Source organism: Bidens hawaiensis, unplaced genomic scaffold (assembly GCF_021521415.1).
Source record: "Bidens hawaiensis isolate Kalapana, Puna unplaced genomic scaffold, B.hawaiensis_p1.1 tig00014039_1, whole genome shotgun sequence".
In the NCBI taxonomy this organism is placed as follows: domain Eukaryota; kingdom Viridiplantae; phylum Streptophyta; class Magnoliopsida; order Asterales; family Asteraceae; genus Bidens; species Bidens hawaiensis.
Genome location: NW_027492209.1, coordinates 238,948 through 261,053, shown reverse-complemented (window position 1 = coordinate 261,053; position 22,106 = coordinate 238,948). Strand labels below are relative to the sequence as shown.

Here is a 22,106-nt window from a genome sequence, read left to right as displayed (position 1 = left end):
GAGCTTTTAATTTTCATGTTTAACTTTGTACACGGTTTGATTGATTTAGCCATCATGTCAAGCTAAATCAATTTAATTTCAACACTAAGGTTTGATTTGATTCGAAGCTTATGTGAAACGTTTATGTGATTCGTTTGTTTGAATGGTTTGTTTGTTTAATTCTTGTGCTTAAACCCGGTTCCACTCCGGTATATATTAGATTGTTAATAAACTTGATCACCTTATTACTTTTTCTAATAAAGTTCATCCATATTTAAAACCCTAATCAGTTTTTAAGTTTTGGTAAAATGAACAAATAATATTTTGTGTTTGTCTATGAACCCAAAATCATTATAGAATTAAACAATATAATTGAACATACCGAACGACGTGTGTGTTTGATTGTAATCGATACTTCTATCACTCAACCCGCACACTAAGATCCGAACGGCGTGAGCTTGGAGTAGGGGGTTGGCTCTAATCACTGAACAACGTGTGGTTAGACATTAGATAGAGTGGATGTCTGAACGGCGTGACGTCTAGTATTGATACAAATCGTTTAAACATAAAATCATTGCACCATAATTGTTAATGATCATAAGCTAGAATTAAATCAAGTAATTGCCTTAGTGTTGGAATTAGTTTTTATTTATTTGAATTCACATTCTTATAATACTTTGTTTTCATCAATTTCAAGTTTAAATCAACCCTCCCCCCCTTTTTTTAAACAATCGAGTTGGACTTGAAGCATTTTTGGAATAATTTAGTTAATCTGCATCCCTGAGAACACGAACCTTACTTCCGCTCATACTATTCATAAAAAGTGTAAGCTGGTTCATTTTATTTGTTGGATTCGACACCCATCACCCTACCCAAGAACGCCCGAGTTATCCTTAACATGTATTTATCGTAATTGTGAAACTCGCTGTAAACGAATCGGACTTTGACTGTCCGTTCGATTGGAAGTTCATTTATTTTCGCCAGTTTAATAAATGAACCGAACACGGACAAAAATTTTTTGTTCGGTAAGCTTAACGGACGAACAAAGACAAAGGTCGCGTTCGTTTAGTAGTGTCCGTGAACGCCCGGTAACATACGTCTGATTATGTTCGGTAACGTCCATTTAATAGTGTTGTGTATGTTCAATTCCTTGTAGAATGAAGAATTTGAAGTTTGTTTCTTGTGAAGTACTAAAAGTTTGTGGATTTTGAACTTCAAAACATTATTTTGATATGATTACGTGTTTGGTTATCATGTTAAGTGTTAAGTATTTTTAGATATCATGTGGTGTAATGTTCATTAGTGTTTATGTTAAGCGTTTTTACAAGTTTATGTTTGCTTATCCATTAACGTTTATTAGTGTCCATCGTTGTTTGTTTGCCCATTAGTGTCCGTTAGTGTAGTTGTCCATTTCCGTTTACAATACTAACGAATAGACATGGACAAATTCAATTCCTAAATGAACAGACACAAACACGAATTTTGGTTCGGTAGAGTATTCGTGAATCGTCCGTTTGTCCGTCAAAAGCTTAACGGACAGACACTGAACATGTTAAGAGTTTTATAAGGTAACTTGCTTCGTATCGGTATTTCTCTCTCACCTCAGTTAAGCCGCTGCTTCTGGTTTTAGAGAGAGAGAGAGAGAGATAAACAAACATATACATACACACATACATCCATTATTGGTTTCTTTCATCATGTAATTAATCAATCTCCATATGTACGTAATTCTCTTATTTTTATTCATTTAATTCTCTTATTCTTATTACAGATCATCACTTCCAATCCAATTGATCTAATTCTAGGTAGCTTTAATCCATCCAATGAAATGGTCGATTAATTAATTGATTAATTGATTTATTATTATTATTATTTTTATTTGCAGTCAAGTATGGATCTAGATCAGAAGCGATCCAGGTCAGTTGACCGAGTCGACTCAGTCGATCCGGACTCGTCCGAGTCGACTCGGACGTGTCCGTTTCCGGACGAGGTTCTGGAACCAGTCCTCTCGCTGATCGATTCACACAAGGATCGAAGCTCGGTGTCATTAGTCTGTAAGGACTGGTACCACGCGGAGCGGTGGAGCAGGCGCCACGTGTTCATCGGAAACTGTTACTCGGTGTCGCTGGAGATTGTGGCCGGAAGGTTCCCGAAGATCCGGAGCGTGACGTTGAAAGGCAAACCTAGGTTTTCGGATTTCAATCTGGTGCCTGAGGATTGGGGCGCTGATGTGCATCCGTGGCTGAGTGTCCTCGCCGAGGCCTATCCGTTCCTCGAGGAGCTTCGGTTGAAACGGATGGCGGTTAGCGACGAGAGCTTGGAGTTTTTGGCAACGAATTTTACCGAGTTTAAGGCATTGTCGCTTTTGAGTTGTGATGGTTTTAGTATGGAGGGATTGAAAGCCATTGCCACTCATTGCAGGTAACATCTCAAATCGGTTGTTTATGTTAATTAGATCAGTTGAATTTAGCTTCCCGTACCGAAAATTTAGCTATAGATTAGCATTATCATATATGAATTATCTACGTGTAGAACCTAAAAAGCATGTTGTACAACATTTGATGCATAAAAACCATCCGTGTAAGAAAGGTGTGCGCCTTTTGAACTTTGGTCGCCTTGAGTAGCCAAAAGCGACTACAGCTAACTGCTTTACATGAAGCTGAATTAAAATGAAACATACTCAATTTCCTTTAAATTCTTTATTTGTCCATGAAGTTCAAACTACACAGAGGTTACTTATATAATAAAATCGTATATTATGAGGTTTTACTATATAAATTTTGGTTGTTCAAGAATTAAGTCAATGCATTATAGTGAATATTATCTATAGGCCTGTATACAGACCGAATATTCAGTGAATCGTTTGGTAGGAAGTTCTTTTATCTAATAAGCGAATGAAAATGAACAAAAACTTTTGATCATTTAGTTAAAACGAATGAACATGGACATATGTCTTGTTCGTGAACGGTCGTTCATTTAAATTCGTTTAGGTTTGTTTGTTTACGTTTGTTAAAGTTTGTTCGTTTATGTCTGTCAATATATTTATTTAAATTTTTAAGCCCATTACAGTTTTAGCCTGGTTTAAGAACCTTTTAGGCCCGGCACATCGTTGTTCACATCTACTTCTAATTGGTTTTAGCTCGGTTATGTCAGTTCATTTACGTTTGTGAACTGTTTGTTTATACGATTACGACAAACATGAACACGAACAAGAAATTCACGCTCGTTTAATTGCTTGTGTTTGATGGTATGCAAGGTTAAAGTTAAATGAACAATCACAAACACCTCCGTTCGTGTCTGTGAACTGTTCGTTTATGCTCAGTAATGTTAGTTCGTGAACTGTTCGTTTATGCTGTTAACAAACAAACACGAACACGTTCATTTTCTTAACGAACAAACATGAAGAAGAAAATCCGGTTCGCTTAATGACTTGTGTTCAATCGTTTGTTTGGTTGAAGTTAACTAAACAAACATGGACACAAACACCTCTGTTTGTGTTTGTTTGGTTCCCTTACATGCCTAATTATCTAGACTTAATTATCAATATTATATTGGTTTTTAGTTCAGTTATGTTTCTTCATCTATGTTCAGTTATATTCGTTCATGAACTGCTCGTTTATATTGTTAATGAACAAACACGAACACATTCATCTTTTTAACGAACAAACATGAAGAAAATACCGTTCATTTAATTGCTTATGTTCTATCGTTTGTTCCGTTAAAGTTAAACGAACAGACACAACTAGCTCCATTTGTGTTCGTTCGGTTCGTTTACATGCCTAACTTTCCAGATTAATTTGTTAAATATTATATTATTTTTTTGTAGAAACTTAACAGAGCTAGACATACAAGAAAATGGGATCGATGATCTAGGTGGTGATTGGTTAAGTTGCTTCCCTGAAACCTTAACCACATTACAAGTGCTAAATTTTGCAAGCTTAAACAGTGAAGTCAGCTTCAACGCTCTTGAAAAGCTCGTTACACGGTGCAAATCGTTACGGGTTTTGAAAGTCAACCGGAATATTAATTTAGATCAGTTACAAAAGCTTCTTTTGTGGGCCCCGCAGTTGACCGAACTCGGTACTGGATCCTTTACCCAAGATCTTGTAACCCGCCCTGTTGCTGACCTGGAAACTACATTTGGAAACTGTAAAAACCTGCTAACCATCTCGGGTTTATGGGATATTAATTCTGTTTACCTGCCCATTATTTATCCCGCGTGCGTGGGTCTCAGTTTCTTAAATTTGAGTTGTGCAGCGTTACGCAGCTTTGAGCTAGCAATGGTTCTAATGCACTGCAAAAGTGTGCGACGACTTTGGGTAATTAATTATCAAATTAAACCCGAGTTTTAGGAATTTAGGGGTGTGCATGAAACCGAAAATAACTGATCCTTAACTGAAAATCTGAACCCAAGTAACCGAATCTAAACAAAAACTTTGGGTTTGGTTTTGGTTTTGCATGTAATTACGAAAGAAAACCGAACATAATCGAATTTCTGGGTTTTCATTTTTAGTTTTGAATTTTAAGAAATTTAGAAGTTTTGTAGATAGTGTTAATAAATTATTAACTAAAATACTTACTCCCAAATTCATATTTTTGGGTCAATTTTTTCCGGCCAAATGTTAAAACGACACCGAACCGGGTCTAAACAAAAAACAGATATAACTGAAACTGACGGTTTGGCTTTATGTTTACGTAATAACTTAACATTCGGTTTGGCTTTGGTTTCGGTTTTGCAAGCAATTAAAACCTAAGTTAACCGAGTTTATGGATTTGCATTTTTAACTTGATTTTTAATATTTATAGGCTTTAAATAAATAGTGTTACCTAAATATTTGAGCCCCAATGTTAAAAAATAAAAAACTGAATCAAAAACCGAAATTTTTGGTTTTTGGTTCAATTTGAGCCCAAAACCGACCCATCCTATGGCTGTTCAAAAAAATTTGTGGCTCATGGCTCGTTTGAAAAAATCTTGATTTGTAAATGAGCTGAGCCGAGCTGAGCCAGCTCGTATTCTTATTGAGCCGAGCCTGAGCATTCGAGCTCGAGCCAAGCCCGCTCAGTTTAGATTCGAGCCAAGCTTGAGATGGTGGCTCGGCTTAGTTTGTGAACAAACCTAACCCATGTACACTCCTACCGACTTGTACATTTTACATCAACATGCGTACTCGGATAAACTAATTAAACTATTATAATTTTTTCTATCTGCAGGTTCTTGATAACGTAGGGGATGCGGGTTTAGAAGCAGTTGGGTCATGGTGCCCCTTACTAGAAGAACTCCGGGTCTTTCCGGCTGACCCATTTGATCAGGAGGAAGTTGCAGGCGTTACCGAATCAGGTCTCATCTCGGTTTCTCAGGGTTGCCCGAAACTGCATTACATCCTTTACTTTTGCCATCAAATGACAAACGCTGCTGTTGCAACCGTGGTTCAAAACTGCCCAGGTTTCACCCACTTCCGCCTCTGCATAATGAACCTTGGTCAACCCGATTACCTGACAAACGAGCCCATGGATGAGGCTTTTGGTGCTGTGGTCAGGACCTGCCCGAACCTTCAAAGGCTCGCTGTTTCCGGCCTTTTGACCGATTTGACCTTCGAGTATATTGGAAAATACGCAAAAAACTTGGAAATCTTGTCTGTTGCTTTTGCAGGAAGTAGTGATTTGGGGTTGAAGTATGTGCTCGGGGGCTGCCCGAGACTGAGGAAGCTAGAGATACGAGACTGCCCGTTTGGAAACGCTGCTTTGCTGTCGGGTTTGACCAAATATGAGTCAATGAGGTCGCTTTGGATGTCGGCTTGTAACTTGACCATGAATGGGTGTCGGGTCTTAGCTAAAGAGATGCCGAGGTTGAATGTTGAAGTCATGAAAGATGAAGACAGTGAAGACAGCCAGGCTCATAAAGTGTACATCTACCGAACCGTGGCTGGACCGAGAAGGGATGCGCCACCGTTTGTGTTGACCCTTTGAGTTCAACAAAACTGACATGCTTGAACAAACTTGTACTTTGTTAAAATAATGTTCTTACATTGTTACTTTTAATTAAATTAGTCCCCCACCGTCGAGGTAATACATAGGTCAAATGTTCTCGGTTTGGTCAAAAGTTTGACCATGCGGGTGTGAGTCGGCTCGATGATGTTGATTTGGGGTAGTCGTGTTTTATTTTTTCTTTTCCGGTTCATTTGGACAAATTTAGCATCTTGATGTGTAGTTGAACTTTGATACTCAAGTGTACCAAGTTTCAATTGTTTTGTTGTGAATCTTGGGGATTATACATGTTTCGTAAGGTTGAATCTAATAACTTTGGTGAGGGATCATGTACTGATGATCTGTGTATGATGCTCTAAGTTTGAGGTAGTAGTGGAATCAAGGATTTCCTCACCAAAATGACTTGGTGACAGTCGAACTATGTTACTAAATTCAATTCTGGCAACGCTAACACAAACACAAGGCAAACACTTAATCAATTACAGGCTAATTACGAGTCATTAGTCAAGTCTTATTGTGATTCTGATTTCTCTATTTTCCCGTGTTCTTGCTGTTCATCAAATATTGTCCGTAATCCGACCTGAATTCATGACCCACGACTTACATTCTAAGAACTTTTCATTTCAAGGGTGCAATACATAGTATCAACGTTTAAAGTCAGTGTAAGTCTGTAAGACAATGAATATACTCTTATGGTAATATATCATAGTTTATCTGCCCATTATTTATCCTGCGTGCGTGGGTCTCAGTTTCTTAAATTTGAGCTGTGCAGCGTTACGCAGCTTTGAGCTAGCAATGGCTCTAATGCACTGCAAAAGTGTGCGACGACTTTGGGTAACTGTCAAATTAAACCTGAGTTTAGGAATTTAGGGGTGTGCATGAAACCGAAAATAACCGATCCTTAACTGAAAATCTGAACCCAAGTAACCGAATCTATACAAAAACTTTGGGTTTGGTTTTGGTTTTGGTTTTGCATGTAATTAAAAAAGAAAAACCGAACAGAATCAAATTTCTGGGTTTTCATTTTTAGTTTTAATTTATAAGAAATTTAGAAGTTTTTTGTAGATAGTGTTACCCAGTCGTATAATAATTAATTAATTATTAACTAAAATACTTACGCCCAAATTCATTTTTTGGGTCAATTTTTTCCGGCCAAATGTTAAAAACGAAACCGAACCGGGTCCAAACAAAAAACAGATATAACTGAAACTGACGGTTTGGCTTTATGCTTACGTAATAACTTAACGTTTGGTTCGGCTTTGGTTTCGGTTTTGCAAGCAATTAAAACCTAACTTAACTGAGTTTATGGATTTTCATTTTTAACTTGATTTTTAATATTTATAGGCTTTTAATAAATAGTGTTACCTAAATATTTGAGCCCCAATGTTAAAAAATAAAAAACTGGATGACTGTTAAATACTCAAAAACCGAAATTTTTGGTTTTTGGTTCGGTTTGAGCGACCCGTCTATTGTGGCTGATGGCTCGCTTGAAAAAAGCTCGATTTGTAAATGAGCCAGCTAGTATTCATATTGAGCCGAGCCTGAGCATTCGAGCTCGAGCCAAGTCCGCTCAGTTTAGATTCGAGCCGAGCTTGAGCTGGCCCTGGCTCGGCTTGCTTTGTGAACAAACCTAACCCATGTACACTCCTACCGACTTGTACATTTTACATCAACATGTGTACTCGGATAAACTAATTAAACTATTATAATTTTGATTTTTATCTATCTGCAGGTCCTTGATACCGTAGGGGATGTGGGTTTAGAAGCAGTTGGGTCATGGTGCTCCTTACTAGAAGAACTCCGGGTCTTTCCGGCTGACCCATTTGATCAGGAGGAAGTTGCAGGCGTGACCGAATCAGGTCTCATCCCGGTCTCTCAGGGCTGCCCGAAACTGCATTGCATCCTTTACTTTTGCCATCAAATGACAAACGCTACTGTTGCAACCGTGGTTCAAAACTTCCCGGGTTTCACCCACTTTCGGCTCTGCATAATGGATGAGGCTTTTGGTTCTGTGGTCAGGACCTGCCCGAACCTTCAAAGGCTCGCTGTTTCCGGCCTTTTGACCGATTTGACCTTCGAGGATATTGGAAAATACGCAAAAAACTTGGAAATCTTGACTGTTGCTTTTGCAGGAAGTAGTGATTTGGGGTTGAAGTATGTGCTCGGGGGCTGCCCAAGACTGAGGAAGCTAGAGATACGAGACTGCCCGTTTGGAAACGATTCTTTGCTTTCGGGTTTGACCAAATATGAGTCAATGAGGTCGCTTTGGATGTCGGCTTGTAACTTGACCATGAACGGGTGTCGGGTGTTGGCTAAAGAGATGCCGAGGTTGAATGTTGAAGTTATGAAGGATGAAGACAGTGAAGACAGCCAGGCTCATAAAGTGTACATCTATCGAACTGTGGCTGGACGGCGAAGGGATGCACCACCGTTTGTCTTGACCCTTTGAGTTCAACAAAACTGACATGCTTGAACAACTTGTTTTTGGTTAAAATAATGTTCTTACATTGTAACTTTTAATTAAATTTGTCCCCACCGTCGAGGTATACATAGGTCTAATGTTCTCGGTTTGGTCAAAAGTTTGACCATGCGGGTGTGAGTCGGCTCGATGATGTTGATTTGGGGTAGTCGTGCTTTATTTTTTCTTTTTCGGTTCACTTGGACAAATTTAGCATCTTGTTGTGTAGTTAAACTTGGACACTCAAGTGTAGTAAGTTTGAATTGTTTTGTTGTGAATCCAGGTGATTGATACATGTTGAATCTAATAACTTTGTAAGTTGATACATCACATCTGTACTTTTACATCCATTGTGTTACGAATTAACATCAAGAAAAACGAAATCGAATCAATCTAACCATTATAACTATTATTGACCTAATCAGATGTTAACAAACTTATCTTTGAAACTGTCATAAAAGGTCCCTCATCTTCAACACATTAATCACATCACACCAGAACACTTAAAGTTAACACAGCTCAACTTTGCTAATTGTCCTTTATTATCACTGAACTTCTGTTGACCACGTTGACTTAGTCAATTTTGACTTTATTTAACAATTCTCCACCTATAGTCAGAATTGACTTTAACCAACACACACAATACTCAAGTTTTGGACCTGGTAGAGCTTTTTGTAAGTCTTCCATTTTTATCTGGATATCTAGAAATATTTGACTATTTGAACCTATAGCAGTTATTATTCCATTCAATAAAGTTTACAATATATATAGAGATATGTACGTCAACTTATTCAACAACTAGGTTTGAATTTAATTATTAACTTAATATTTGTGGCAGACCTTTAATAATGAGATATGTCAACTTATTCGACATATCATACTCAGAGATCATTAAAGTTATATATACACTTAACAACCACAATATAACAACTAGTTTCAAGTTCTTACACACGATATTAAATACACAAATTACATAGATAATGATGTACGTGAACAACAATCCAAACGTACAACTTATGAATATAGTACGACTTTGGTACTGTTATACTTATTCTTTTTATTTTGTATTTATTCTTGGCATAATTAACAAATAAACCATTAGAACTTATGATGAATGTATTGTCTCATAACGCATCAACTCTGATAATTTTCTTACTATCAGGTGGTCGTCGAGAATCCTTTTTTCATCCAGATTCCTTGCTCGTTGCAAGGAAAAAGCGTCAGTCTCGGGCATTTAACTTTCTCTAAAGATTTCAGTTTCGGGAATAGTGTTTGCAACTCTCTCCATTCCATGTTCAGTTCATCCAAGTACTTTAATCGCAATATCTCAACATTCCATGTTTCAGGGGGCTGTGATTCATCAGGCTCAAGAATTTGGTCATATTGACCGAGGTCCGAGAAATTTCCACCACGAATGTATAGTTTCTTTAACCCCTTAAATTTGCTTGCTGTTACCCAATTTGGTGCATCACGCTCACGGCGTGGGAAACACTTAAGGTCCAGTTTTTCTAGTCGTGAGCCCAATGAGGAAGTGTTGAAAGCATCCATTCTTCTCATAGACCCTTCTACCCATTTTTTCTTCTGTACAAGTCTCTTAAATTTGGATGCAAGACTGATCTTCTTCTTTCCAGCATCTTCATTTGACGTGTTCGTTTGGGGCTTGGGCTTGTCTCCATCATCTTGTTTTGACGTGCTCGTTTGGGGCTTGGGCTGATCGCCAACATCTTGCTTTGACGTGCTAGTTTGGGGCTTGGGCTTGTCGGCAGCATCTTGCTTTGACGTGCTCGTTTGGGGCTTGGGCTTGTCGGCAGCATCTTGCTTTGACGTGCTCGTTTGGGGCTTGGGCTTGTCGGCAGCATCTTGTTTTGACCTGCTCGTTTGGAGCTTAGACTTGTGGCCAGCATCTTGTTTTGACGTGCTCGTTTGTAGCTTAGGCTTGTCGCCAACATCTTGTTTTAACGCGCTCGTTTGGGGCTTGGGCTTGTCGCCAACATCTTGATTTGGCGTACTCGCTTGGAGCTTGGGCTTGTCGCCGGCATCTTGATTTGGCGTGCTCGCTTGGTGCTTGGGCTTGTCGCCAGCATCTTGTATTAACGTGTTTATTTGGGGCTTGGACTCATCGCCATCACCTTTTTTTGGCGTGTTCTCCTGGGGCTTGGACTCATCGCCACCCCACAAGATTGTTAGCTTTTGAAGCGCTTCAAGTTTATCTAAGGCCTCAAGATGTGATTCTTCAGGGAATTTTTTTATATTTGTACGCATGCTAAGCTTTCTCAAGTGTTCTAGTTTCTTTAAATCCTGGAGGGTACATATGCCTTTCTCTGTAGATTCGACAACTATAAACCCTTTAAGGACTTGAAGGGATTCAAGAAATGAAATCTGTTTTGGTATATTCTTTAGCAAGTAACAGTCAGACATATCCATATGTGTTAAACACTTGAGTGAACCAATGGTTTCTGGAATTGTCTCAAGATCGTGACAAGCTCTAAGGTCGAGAATAACAAGGCTTTTGAGTTTTGAGATAGAATCTGGAAGCTTGGGAATGCTTGAAACTCCTTTAAGGCAAAAGAACCTCACATGGTTCATTTGGTCCAAGCTCTTTTCAAATTCGAACTCCTGATCAATCTCAATATGGTGAGCAGCCGAGCTATGCCACCTTCCAATGAAGAGAATGTTAATGTTTTTCATCCGTAAAAACCATTCTGTCTTAAACTCGAGAATAATGTCGTTAACATTAAACAACATATGAAGGTTCTCCCAAGGAATACCTTTTGATAGCCCACTACCCACCAAACACACCTTATGAGACTTTGTGGTAATCTTCCTTTTACGGTAAAGATAGTGTTTTCTACCTTCAACAAATGGCTTTCCGTCACGTTTAACGGGATCTGCGCCGGGGTCTTGGGGAAGAGCAGCGAATTCACACAGGTTCCCATTCAAATCAACGAAATTAATTGTTTCTGATATGATCAGTTCCCTTTTTTTATTATAGAAATCGAAGAACTCTCTTGGTTCACCAAGGGGATGGACTAGTGGCAAATCTTCTGGGCTTTCTATCTCATCAAATTTACCCAAATTTTTTGGGTTACCATACTTATCAAAATCAAAGAAGTTTACCTTGTCAGCAATCATAACCAATGCAGCATGAACCATGGGGTTCATTTTACAAGTGGGAACATAACGGCCATAACTTCTAGAGACAGGCTCAATGAAACCATTGTCCATAAGCTCTTCGAAGAATCTATTGGCACACTCCTCAACGCCATATTCCTGAGTGATAGGAATAAGACCTTCTCCGATCCACCAGTAAATCATTGACCTTCTACTTATGATTTCCTTTTCCGGAAACACCGAAAAACAAAGCAAACAAAGCTTTAACTCACGTCTGAGATTGTTAAAACGCAGATGTATATCTTTACAAATTGGACTTTCATTGAAGAGTTTGTCATGTAATCGAGGCATTTTTTTCTGTAACCAAATGGGAATGTTGTCTCTATTTCCAGCATCAGATTGCTGGTCTTTTTGTTTGTCGTTTTCATCATATGACATGTACCTTGCTGGAATCTGAAGCTTTAACTTGGTAACCATTTTCTTAAGATCTTTGAGCTCCCTTAGGTCACACATCTCAGTTTTTAACTTTTTAAAACGGTCAGAGGCTATTTTGGCATCCTCCTTAATCTTTTTCTCGTGTTCTCCAAGTTTAGGATAAATTCTCTGAACAATTTTTAGTTCTTGATCTATCAAATTTTGTAGATGCATTCGATCCTCGTTACTGCCTGTCTCACCTGAGGGAGTCTTCTTTTCTGGTTCTGAGTCATTGGAGGCATTTTGGGCACTTTCTTTTGTGTCTGGCTTAGTGCCACAGTCGGTAGTCGTCAGAGGATCAGTTTGATCAACCGAGTTAGGATCTTGATTGGAGTTTGGAACCTTAGTGGTGGAAGTTTTAGGTGACTCATCAGTGTTGGCTTGCTTGCTGGCATCTGAGTTAGTGATCTGAGAGGTAGAAGATTCATCAGTTGGCATTAGATTCTCATGCTTGTCGGTTTGTTGGTCAGTGCTGGCAGTGTGGGTACTTTGATCTGTGGCTTGCTTAGTGTCACTATCGGCGGTTGGTTGATTAGTTTGATCAACAGTGTTTGAATCTTGATTCGAGGTTGCATTGGTAGTGGTGGAACTTTTAGGTGAGCCGTGATCAGTGGCGTTGGCGTTGGCGTTGGCTTGGTTGTTGGTATTTGAATCTGGTATTTGATTCCCATGGTCATCCTTGTTGGTGTCTAGCTCATTGGAGGCTGTTTGGGTAGTATCATTTGTGGCTTTCTTATCGTCCCTATCATCTGTCGGAGGATTTGTTTGCTCAACCGAGTTAGCATCTTGGTTGGAGGTTGGAACGGAAGTGGTGGAACTTTTCTGTGATTCATGATTGGCTTGCTTATTGGAACTATCCGAATCCGGGATCTGGGTGGTGGGTGCATTTTGAGATTCATGGTTGGAGATCGCTGTAGCCTTCTTACCGGCATCCGAATCATTGGTAGATATTTCAGGGGCCTGATTGGTGGAGGTTTCGGAGGTGGTGGTGGTTTGGACAACAGGTGGTGATGAATTGTTTTCGTTACTAGAGGTACTGGAAGCTTTTGTTGTGTCATTAGTTGTGGCTTCAAACTTAGGTGTAGAAGTGTTGTCATTCGTGTTTGCATCTGAAGTGGTTGTTTGATGGGGTTCCTGGGCAACTGTTTCCTTTGGTGATGATAATTTATCGGCCGCTATAAGATTGTCCTTTTTGATATCTTGATTGTCGATGGTAGTGCTAGCAGTTTGTGACATATTGCTGAAAAAGAACACATATTACATATACTGTAAAATTTATTCACATCCAACGTTTTTTAACATTAAAAAAATTCCTTAAGTTCTACAATTTACATTCTTATTTTATCTTCCCCTAGTTTGCGTTCCTGTAGTGAGTAATCTGTTGCAATGTTTTGTTTTATTTTATTTTTATTTATTGTTTAGGACATTCTATAAATATTATATACATTTCTATGTTTTTAAATTCTTTCCTACCTAAGCTCACGACATCCATATCAAGCACATGGGATAAAGTTCACATTGCAATACACGTATTCCAAGTGATTGTCCAATTTTGGCAGAAAATCTCATAACAACCTTGCTACAGAGTTATGGGCTGTTTGATAGCCTCTTAATAGTCATTAAGATGCTACATCTTAATGATTCACAATCTCTTAATGGTTAAAATGTAGTCTTAAGTCTAAATGGTTAAAAGGTAACCTCTTAACTATTCAGACTTAAGGTTACCTCTTAATATAGGAAATAAACTGTTGCAATGCCGATCGATCATCTTAATGACGAAGTGAGATCTTAGAATATAGTTACTCCAAGTGCATAGACACAAATGTATTATTGTCACATTTTTCTCAAATAATATATGTGCATTCTTTCTATGCCATTATGTCGTCTAATCCCAAATGCAATACAATATTCTTCACGCATTAAGGTACCCTAATAGCAGAGCATGTAAGTTTCGTGTTTGGTAATTCGATCACTCGGATAGCTTTTGAAATCGTGTATGAGTTCACCGTAAAATTAAAGTATTTCGTGTATGCACGAAATCAATACTCAGATTGAGACCGAAAGTTTTACAAAGAACAAGAATTATTTTTTTGTGAAATTTGACATGTCGAATTTAGACCAGAAGATTCCTTTATATAAGGGTTAACCATTGCAACATTTAAGACGGCACTTAATAGGCGGTTATAACTGATTTACAGTTAACAATCGCTGTGAATGACAGTAACTTTGTTGCTACCAAAGCACATTGATCCGCCACTGCATCTCTGTTTCTACCAAATCATAGTTGCAATTACTAGACTAAGTTGCTACCAACATGCCTTTAGTAATTACTGTGTGTTGCTACTAATCAGTAGCAATTTTGCTTCTAATTTCCGGTCACTTTTAAAGACTAGTTTTCATGCAACTCTTTATCATTCATGGCAATCCAGTGTGTTTCCCGATGAAATACCATCAAGGCCGGTACTAACCGAGGTAGGGACACTTCCCCATGGATGGCCTCTTGATCTCCCTAACCGTGGTGTCCCCTCGAAACCCCATGGCACGGAAGTCATTAAGGTTTTGTAGTACCGAAGCCATAATGGTGAAGGAGTGTGTACTAAACACATCCTCACTCGTATCAATATTTATTATGATCTCTCATTTGGTGTACAAGTGAAACTCTATTACAAAAGTAGCTTGATGACACTAAAGTCACTAACAGAGTCCAAGGCTTTTGTGTATACTTTAAATGGCTTACTTACGGTGTTATCAACATCGATTCCTTCATTAGATACTTATTAGCTAATTAAAGTTATTTGGAACGATTTTCACACTCCTAAGCCTCATTATTTCCAAATTGCTTGGTCAAGGTATAGCATTAGCTGAATAACCCTTGATGAATCATCGATAATAGTTTATCAATTCGTTAAACGTCTTGACCCATGTAAACTTGGTCCGTGCATTCATTTACCTTAACCATATTGCCAATCTTCATCATTACGTATACTTGGTTATCTTACAATGCCTGGAAGAGATGTATGAAGTGTGATTCACACTCCTTTAATGTTTTTTTCTATACATGACTATTTCAATTAAGTACACTACCACATCTCTAAAAAGATATGAAAGAGCTTGTTCACGACCGTATGAAATTTACATGGGGTTTGGTTAAGTAAAACAACATAATACAGTATATGATACCATAAGAACCATATATTATAACCAGCGTCGTTTCAGGGTCAACATCCCTATGTTATATGACTAGTTAGTAACCCATTTGTACGTCTATCTTGGAGACGCATCTTTCCTTATCAAGTGGATCGAACAACTTAGCGACAAAGAGATGTCAATACTTCTTATTCGTTGTTACAGTATATTTTACTGTTCAATAGTCTATAAGCAACTTAAGATCCATATATATTTTTTTTGAAATATTATTGGTACACCAAAAGGGGCTCTAGAAGGCCATATGCATCCTTTCGTAAGACATTGCATTTTTTTTTCTCAAAACTCTTCCAACTCCAAACATTACATTAGAATATGGGATATTTTCAGTGAGTTTGAACCTGGTCGTAATTCAATCTCATGATCTACATCCCGCTTAGGTGGTTTCTTCTTAGGAAGCACTTTTGGCATCGAACCCTTGAATGTAATAGTAACTTTCTTGATCGTTGTCGGTACCTTCAACAAATTAATTATAGATCTTTAGCTTACGTATGGGTACCTTTATCCAGGAATCATTCTCCTCTTAGCAAACTATCTCTTGAGACCTTATAATGGCATACAAGCTAGTCTAATACAAGCATTCTCATCTTGATGAGGAACATCGCACATGAAGAAACATATAATATTATATGTATGTCTAATACTTTTGTGTTACCGAGTTGGTAAATAATGTGTATAGCCTTCTCTATGTTAGACATGGTTCTCTTCCACCATTCTCATGACTAGTCTTTTGATCTCTTGAATTCATCGACACAATTTTGCTAAACTTTGATCAAATCTTTACTTTAGCATTAGTAGAAAGATTTTGATTTCAAGTCATTTTAGTTCGTTCTTCTCCCATACTTAAGAGTCATAAAGTAAGTAAAAGAGAGCATTTTGGTCTGTAAAACCCATATCTCAAGGATAAGTGTCATAAGTTCTTTAATAAATTCCTCAACAGTCATAGAATGCTTGAGTTTCGTAAGTCACCAATTGGATTTATCGCATTCTCTAGAGAAAAAGTGTTTTCTTTCTATCAATTTCTCTAACTAAATCACCAGAGTATTATAATTAATAGATGATCCATGTACCGACGTTACCAACGTAAGTTAAGACATGGTTCCTTCAAGTATACCTATTGGCCCTTTTGATTTGAGTCACATACACTATAAGTTTTAGCAATTCTATCTATTGCTACATTTCCTTTAAAATAGTGTTGTTTAGGGACTTTGCCTCGTAGATTTTGTTTTGCACATTGTGGGCACTTTTGAAGTCACCGCTTAGATTCACAGTCTTCAACTCTAAGTCTTCTAGTTGTTGGTGTGAATCTCGGATTGTGCCTTCATCTATGTCATGGGTGCCTCTACATCTACAACCATTTTGTCCATGCTGGCCAATGGTTCCTTGTGCATGCCTATATTCTTCCTAGCCCCTTAACTTGTGATGCTACACTTAGTATGCAACAATTTTTTCGGACTTTTTCTCAATTTCCTTGAATCAACTTCATCCGATACCACTTGTCATAAGGTTATCTATATAAGTTCGACACACGACACGACACTTCACTTCAGCTGAGTCAACCTACTTTTATCTTTGTGAAGTTTCAAACCACTAAAGAGGAACACAAGACTAACTGAAAGAGGAGCACTTTTAAAGACAATTATACAAGTTTCTTTCAAGTTGGTTTATCCTTAAGTCAATTTATATAAATCTTCTACCAAATCAACATTAGGATCTATTTACATCGTGTCTCTAGAACAGTCTAGTATTTTCATCATTTCTAAGATCTTCGATGGACCTTCCATGATGTTTTCCATCTCTTATGGTGTTGATATTTTAAGATTGATGTGAACTTTTTCATAATCTTGAGCATAACGCCAGTAAAAGTTGATGGAAATTAGCCATGGAATGGGTCAGACTTATTTTTAATTCTTGCAGCTGGAAGAAGTTTAAACTAGTCATGTTTTATTTTGTTTTTAGGAGTAGAGGACTGAGTCAAAATCAAGGGCTTTGTTAATTCACTAGTTTTTAGGAGTCTTTTATGTGCATGGTCAGATAGTATTCAATCAGGGTTAGGATTCTTATTTTCGCATCATTCTTTGTTTGCTGTATTTCCGATTCCAATTTAATAAAAAGAGTCCCATAATTTTTATAATCAGTCTGTGTGCTTTAATTTGTGTGTTTAATCGGCAGGCTGAAGGGGTGTGAGTCGATTTTGATCACGGGTTGAAGTATCACAACTTCAGCCTCGAGTTATCTTGAACGGGTTTTTCTTGTGATAGAGGTATACTAACAAGAGGTGAAGAAAGGGGGGGGGGGGGGGCAGAAGGAACCAAGGCAGGTGCCTTTTGATTCGGCTTTATTGGCAAGTGAAAGGAAACCTGAAAACCAGTAGCTTTGTTTCTTAGAGGAAAAAGTCCATCGAAACAAGTTTAATCGAAAAAGGGAAGAAGCTATCAAAACTAGAGAAGAATGGTGATTGTACCAACAAAAGAAGGACGTTCGATGTCCTATTGATAACCCCAACCAACTATCTGGTATGGGTGGTCAAAGTTAAGTTGATTATGGATGTGCATGACATATAAATTGAAGGCAAACGAACCAAGGAGTTAGGGGTTGCACCAGATACAAAGAAATCAAAGAAAGCCCTTACTTTTGTTCAAACGATACCTGAAGAAATGGTGTTACAAATGGCGGGTTAGATCGATCCAAAACAAGTATATGGGATGGGCTGAAAACAAGATATCTAGGAGTGGATCGGGTGAGAATGGCTAGGCTAGCAACATTGAAGAGGGAAATCAAAGGACTACGCGTGAAGGAGGGTGAGTGAGTGAGTGAGTGAGTTACTTAATGATTTTGCAACTAAACTTGCGGGGTTAGCTTCAGAGGGGAGGAGTCTTGGACATGATATTGAAGATTGGGAATTTGTGAGAAGGCTTCTTGATTCGATGCCTAAGCCTGTTCTTCAAATCGTGGCCTTAATAAAATGATGTTTCGAGTTGGACTTGATGCTCTTTGATGAAGCTGTTGGAAGATTGAAAGCGTACGGGGAGCGTGCAAAAGGAACCTATAAAGTGGAGAACACTCAAGAAAGTTGCTGCAAGGATAAACTGCATAGCTGCGAACATTCTGGCAGTGGAAGTTGAAATAAGTATGGCTTTAGACGTGGCCGAGGAAGAGGTTGGGGTTCCGGGAAGCTAGAGTTCTCAGAATGATAATGAACGTTTCTAGAGGGATAAAATTTTACATGTTACAAGTGTGGTGAATTTGGTCATTACAACAATGAGCGTCCAAAATGGGAATTTAGTTAAAGAGGAACCAACGCTATCGTGAATGTACGTATGACATGAACAAACAACTATTAAGGAGTGATTGTTGGGTTAAATGAGTTTGTTCTGGTCATGGAACGAGTCAAACTTGATTTAATTCTAATCTAAATTAACTAGTCACATTTTATTTTGTTTTTTGGAGAAGCTGAGTGCGTCAAAATCGTGAAATATGTCCATGGGTCAGTAGTATTTAATTTTGGTTTAGGATTGTTATCTTCATATCGTTCTTTGGTGGTTGTATTTCTGATTCCAACTTAATCAGAAGAGTCGATGTTGATCAACCCATGTGTTAATTTATGAGTGTTTAATATGCAATAAAGGGCATGTAACATCTCTAGTCAGATTTGAGATGGTTTTAGTGATCAAGAGAGTAGGCGTGAGGCGGAGTCGTACAAAAATGATGGAGGTACGTTCTTGGTTCTTGCTATGAAGAAGCTGTCAATATGGTATGGTTCAAGAAGATATGGTTCCGAAATATATGGTTTCCGGAAATCAAGTTGTCGAAAATGGGTTGTTAGCCGATGGGTGACTTGAGTTGTGAAGAAGAAAGGGTGGAGGTGACGATTGTTTTTCTTTCTTTTTTCTTGTTTTTAGGTAAAAGGGTAAAAAAGTATTGTTTTTATACCCATTTAAATGGCTTTTTTACGAACATTCATATTAGGTATAAGAAATGTGATAACCTCAAACCCCGTAAGGATGATCTCCTTAATTTTTTATACCAAAAAAAAGATGAAATTTTGTTGACATATACATAATCTATGCAATTTACTAATGACAAAGGTAAGCTCTACTACGGTAGGATCCTTTAAAACTGGTGTTTTGAGTAATGACTTAGTGACACTCCTCATAAATGAATAGGATTAAAAGGTCATTTAGGTCCTAAAGCTCAAATTTTCACCAACTTGTTTTTCTTAAAGGACAACACATAAAATCTAGTACAAAAATTTCGACGCAAAAAATCTAGCACAAAAAATCTAGTACAAAAATGTTGCAAAAAAAAAAAACCCTTCTTTTCGATTTTTTGTTTTTTAGTTATATTTATATAACAAAACTAGCTTTAGAGCTCGTGTGACACGCGAGATAATCTAAATAATTAAATTACAAATAAAACAATACATAATGTATATAGAAAAATGTATTAGACAAAAAAAGAAGAAGAAGAGGTTAACCCGTTCAATTTTGTGAATGTTTTGTTTCAATTTAGCATAATTTTGTACGACATGGTTCACATACAACATTGTGAGGAAAAGTCAATGGTAACACAAATATTTCTAATTTGGTAAAAGTATGAAGCATTGATAGGCCTAGAGGTGGCATGCCGGAAGTGTTTGTCTTTTTTTAAAAAAAAGTTTTAATAGTCGTGAGAAAAATACTCAATGTGTCAAATCCCAAATCTTTTGACTATTTCAAAAAATGTCCTTAAAAATATATTTGAAACCCAATCACATTTATAATTCTAACTTTCATTTGTTTTACATTAACTTTGAACACGTAACAAGTTTGACGATAAATCTATTTGCATTCTTAAATTTTTAAAAAATATTCAGATTACCCATCTTTTACCCGTAACAAATTTGAGCCAAATGTAGTTAACTTGTACCAGACAATCTATTTACCAACTTTTAGCCCGTAACAATCAAATTTAAGTTTCAAAAAAACCCGAAACAATCATTGATAAAAAACCTAATAAACAAAATATGATAAAATTTATTATATTTGAACGTGATTGGTATATACTATCATTACAATTTAACACATATATGTATAGTTTATTAAATTAACCAAAAAAATAAATAGATAGATTTAATTCATTTATTTATAATTTAACTATTTATATATATGACAATGTACAAAAAAAAAACCAATAGATAAATGGATTTATTTTTAAAAAATGGATAAACTTTTAAGCTTATATTTATAACTTAATGAAAAATTATTTCATAAATTGAAAGCACATTAGAGTTCTTTTTGTGTTTTTTATTTACATTCTTCAACAATATACATAGTATAATATGTTAATGATAACATTTAAATTATATTTTTTTCAATATTTATTGTTGATTTTTGGATTTCACCAATTATGCTATGAAATATATTCTAACAATGCATAGTAGTATAATATGTAAATATTTATTTTTATAAAAGTGTGTAGATATAATATAAATAGAGTTTAAAAAAGTGAATAATTTTATTATGTAATAGATATAATATAAATAGAGTGTATTAGTTTTGCAAGGTTAAAAATTGTGAGAATTAATTACAAACCGACACGTATCTACAATTATTCTACTTTATTAGAATATGTAGATAGTACTAAAATTAAAGATAAAAAGTACTCTATTTTATGGTGCGCTTTTAAATAAATAAATAAATAATGTTTTATAAAAAAGTTACAAACATCTAAAAAAATGAAAAAATGAAGAATGTGAAAAAAAAAAGTTCAATGGTTATTAACAAAATACCATCTCTTCATTCTTTTTTTGGGTAACACTTTAATCTCAATCATTATTACAAAAATAAAATGTAAAGATGTCTTCTTCGCGTACTTAAAATACAACACAAAACACCCTTTTTATTTGATCCTCTCTATAAGTTCTAACATAAAGGGTAAGAGAGTTCAACACATTTTTCAAAACAAACCATAATTATCCCCAATAATTATTAAAAGAACCAAAAAAAATAACTACTAAATTTAAGAAAATTTTAGCATAAATGCCTACGTGTTATATTTAACCCAATGTATAATTTAAAATTCAATAGATGCATATGCTATAAATTCAATACAGTTTACATATTGACCAAAGGAACCTAACATGAACCTAAAAATTTGACACGAAGCTGAACACGACACAAACATGAAATTCGTGTCGGGTATATGATATGAAAATCGAAACGAGTTTTCACGGACACAAACACACCCTGCTTATAATCCGACGTTTGATTTATTTTTGTTAATGTTACTCTAAAATTACAAATTAATTTACAACCACGAATATAAATGATCGTTAGTTAACCAATGACAATTATACTACCAAACTTGATGTTTATTTATCTTTTAAAGTTTTCTTATGTTAACTAGCTAATCTGTTTAAGTTAGTGACACGAAAATCATCTTAACAAAAAAAAGAGAACAAAAATAAAAATGCCAACTCACAAACCCATCACGTTAAACATCATATGTTTTTACCCAAAACTGGCATGAACTCATTTTGTGTTTGATTTGTGTTTTGTTTTCATGTAATATCATAAATTCACATTCCTAGTTATACATAGCTTTCAACATAAAGAGGTGATGATATGAGTGAGAGAAAGAGAACCTGAATAGAAGAGAGCCCGAGCCTTAATTCCGGTTGTTGATTGTGGAAGTCGATTACAATGGAGGTGAGAACAGGCGAATTTGTATTCCAATTAATGTAGGATTTCTGTACATTGGGTTAAATATATATAATATATAGAACGAAATATGGAATAAGAATCTATGATTGTTGCAAGTTATGCCTCCGAAGATTATTCCTTGTCACAAACATTGAATTTGAATATTTATTCCCAAACCAAGACTAAAGAAAATGATATTATCGATACACACA

The 22,106-nt window shown here is 36.6% G+C and overlaps 2 protein-coding genes across 2 annotated transcripts; one reads left to right on the top strand and one right to left on the bottom strand.

Moving 5' to 3' along the window:
- The first annotated feature begins 1,560 nt into the window (after positions 1 to 1,560).
- Positions 1,561 to 5,991, top strand: LOC143545825 (transport inhibitor response 1-like protein Os04g0395600). Its single transcript, XM_077037637.1, has 4 exons — positions 1,561 to 1,699; positions 1,865 to 2,400; positions 3,806 to 4,298; positions 5,191 to 5,991. The coding sequence occupies exons 2-4, from the start codon at positions 1,871 to 1,873 to the stop codon at positions 5,944 to 5,946; spliced, it is 1,779 nt and encodes a 592-aa protein (XP_076893752.1). The 5' UTR covers positions 1,561 to 1,699; positions 1,865 to 1,870; the 3' UTR covers positions 5,947 to 5,991.
- Positions 5,992 to 9,395: 3,404 nt separating this feature from the next.
- Positions 9,396 to 21,904, bottom strand: LOC143545824 (uncharacterized). Its single transcript, XM_077037636.1, has 2 exons — positions 21,837 to 21,904; positions 9,396 to 13,247 (listed from the first exon to the last, which is right to left on the bottom strand). Exon 2 carries the CDS (start codon positions 13,241 to 13,243, stop codon positions 9,581 to 9,583), a length of 3,663 nt encoding a protein of 1,220 aa, XP_076893751.1. The 5' UTR covers positions 13,244 to 13,247; positions 21,837 to 21,904; the 3' UTR covers positions 9,396 to 9,580.
- Between the last annotated feature and the right edge of the window lie 202 nt (positions 21,905 to 22,106).

Bases quoted from the DNA above. Each gene is read 5' to 3' on its own strand.
- LOC143545825 (XM_077037637.1), top strand. From the start codon at position 1,871: ATGGATCTAGATCAGAAGCGATCCAGGTCAGTTGACCGAGTCGACTCA. The intron at 2,401-3,805 runs GTAACATCTCAA...ATTTTTTTGTAG, and splicing joins GCCATTGCCACTCATTGCAG to AAACTTAACAGAGCTAGACA. The intron at 4,299-5,190 runs GTAATTAATTAT...TTCTATCTGCAG, and splicing joins AAAGTGTGCGACGACTTTGG to GTTCTTGATAACGTAGGGGA.
- LOC143545824 (XM_077037636.1), bottom strand. From the start codon at position 13,243: ATGTCACAAACTGCTAGCACTACCATCGACAATCAAGATATCAAAAAG.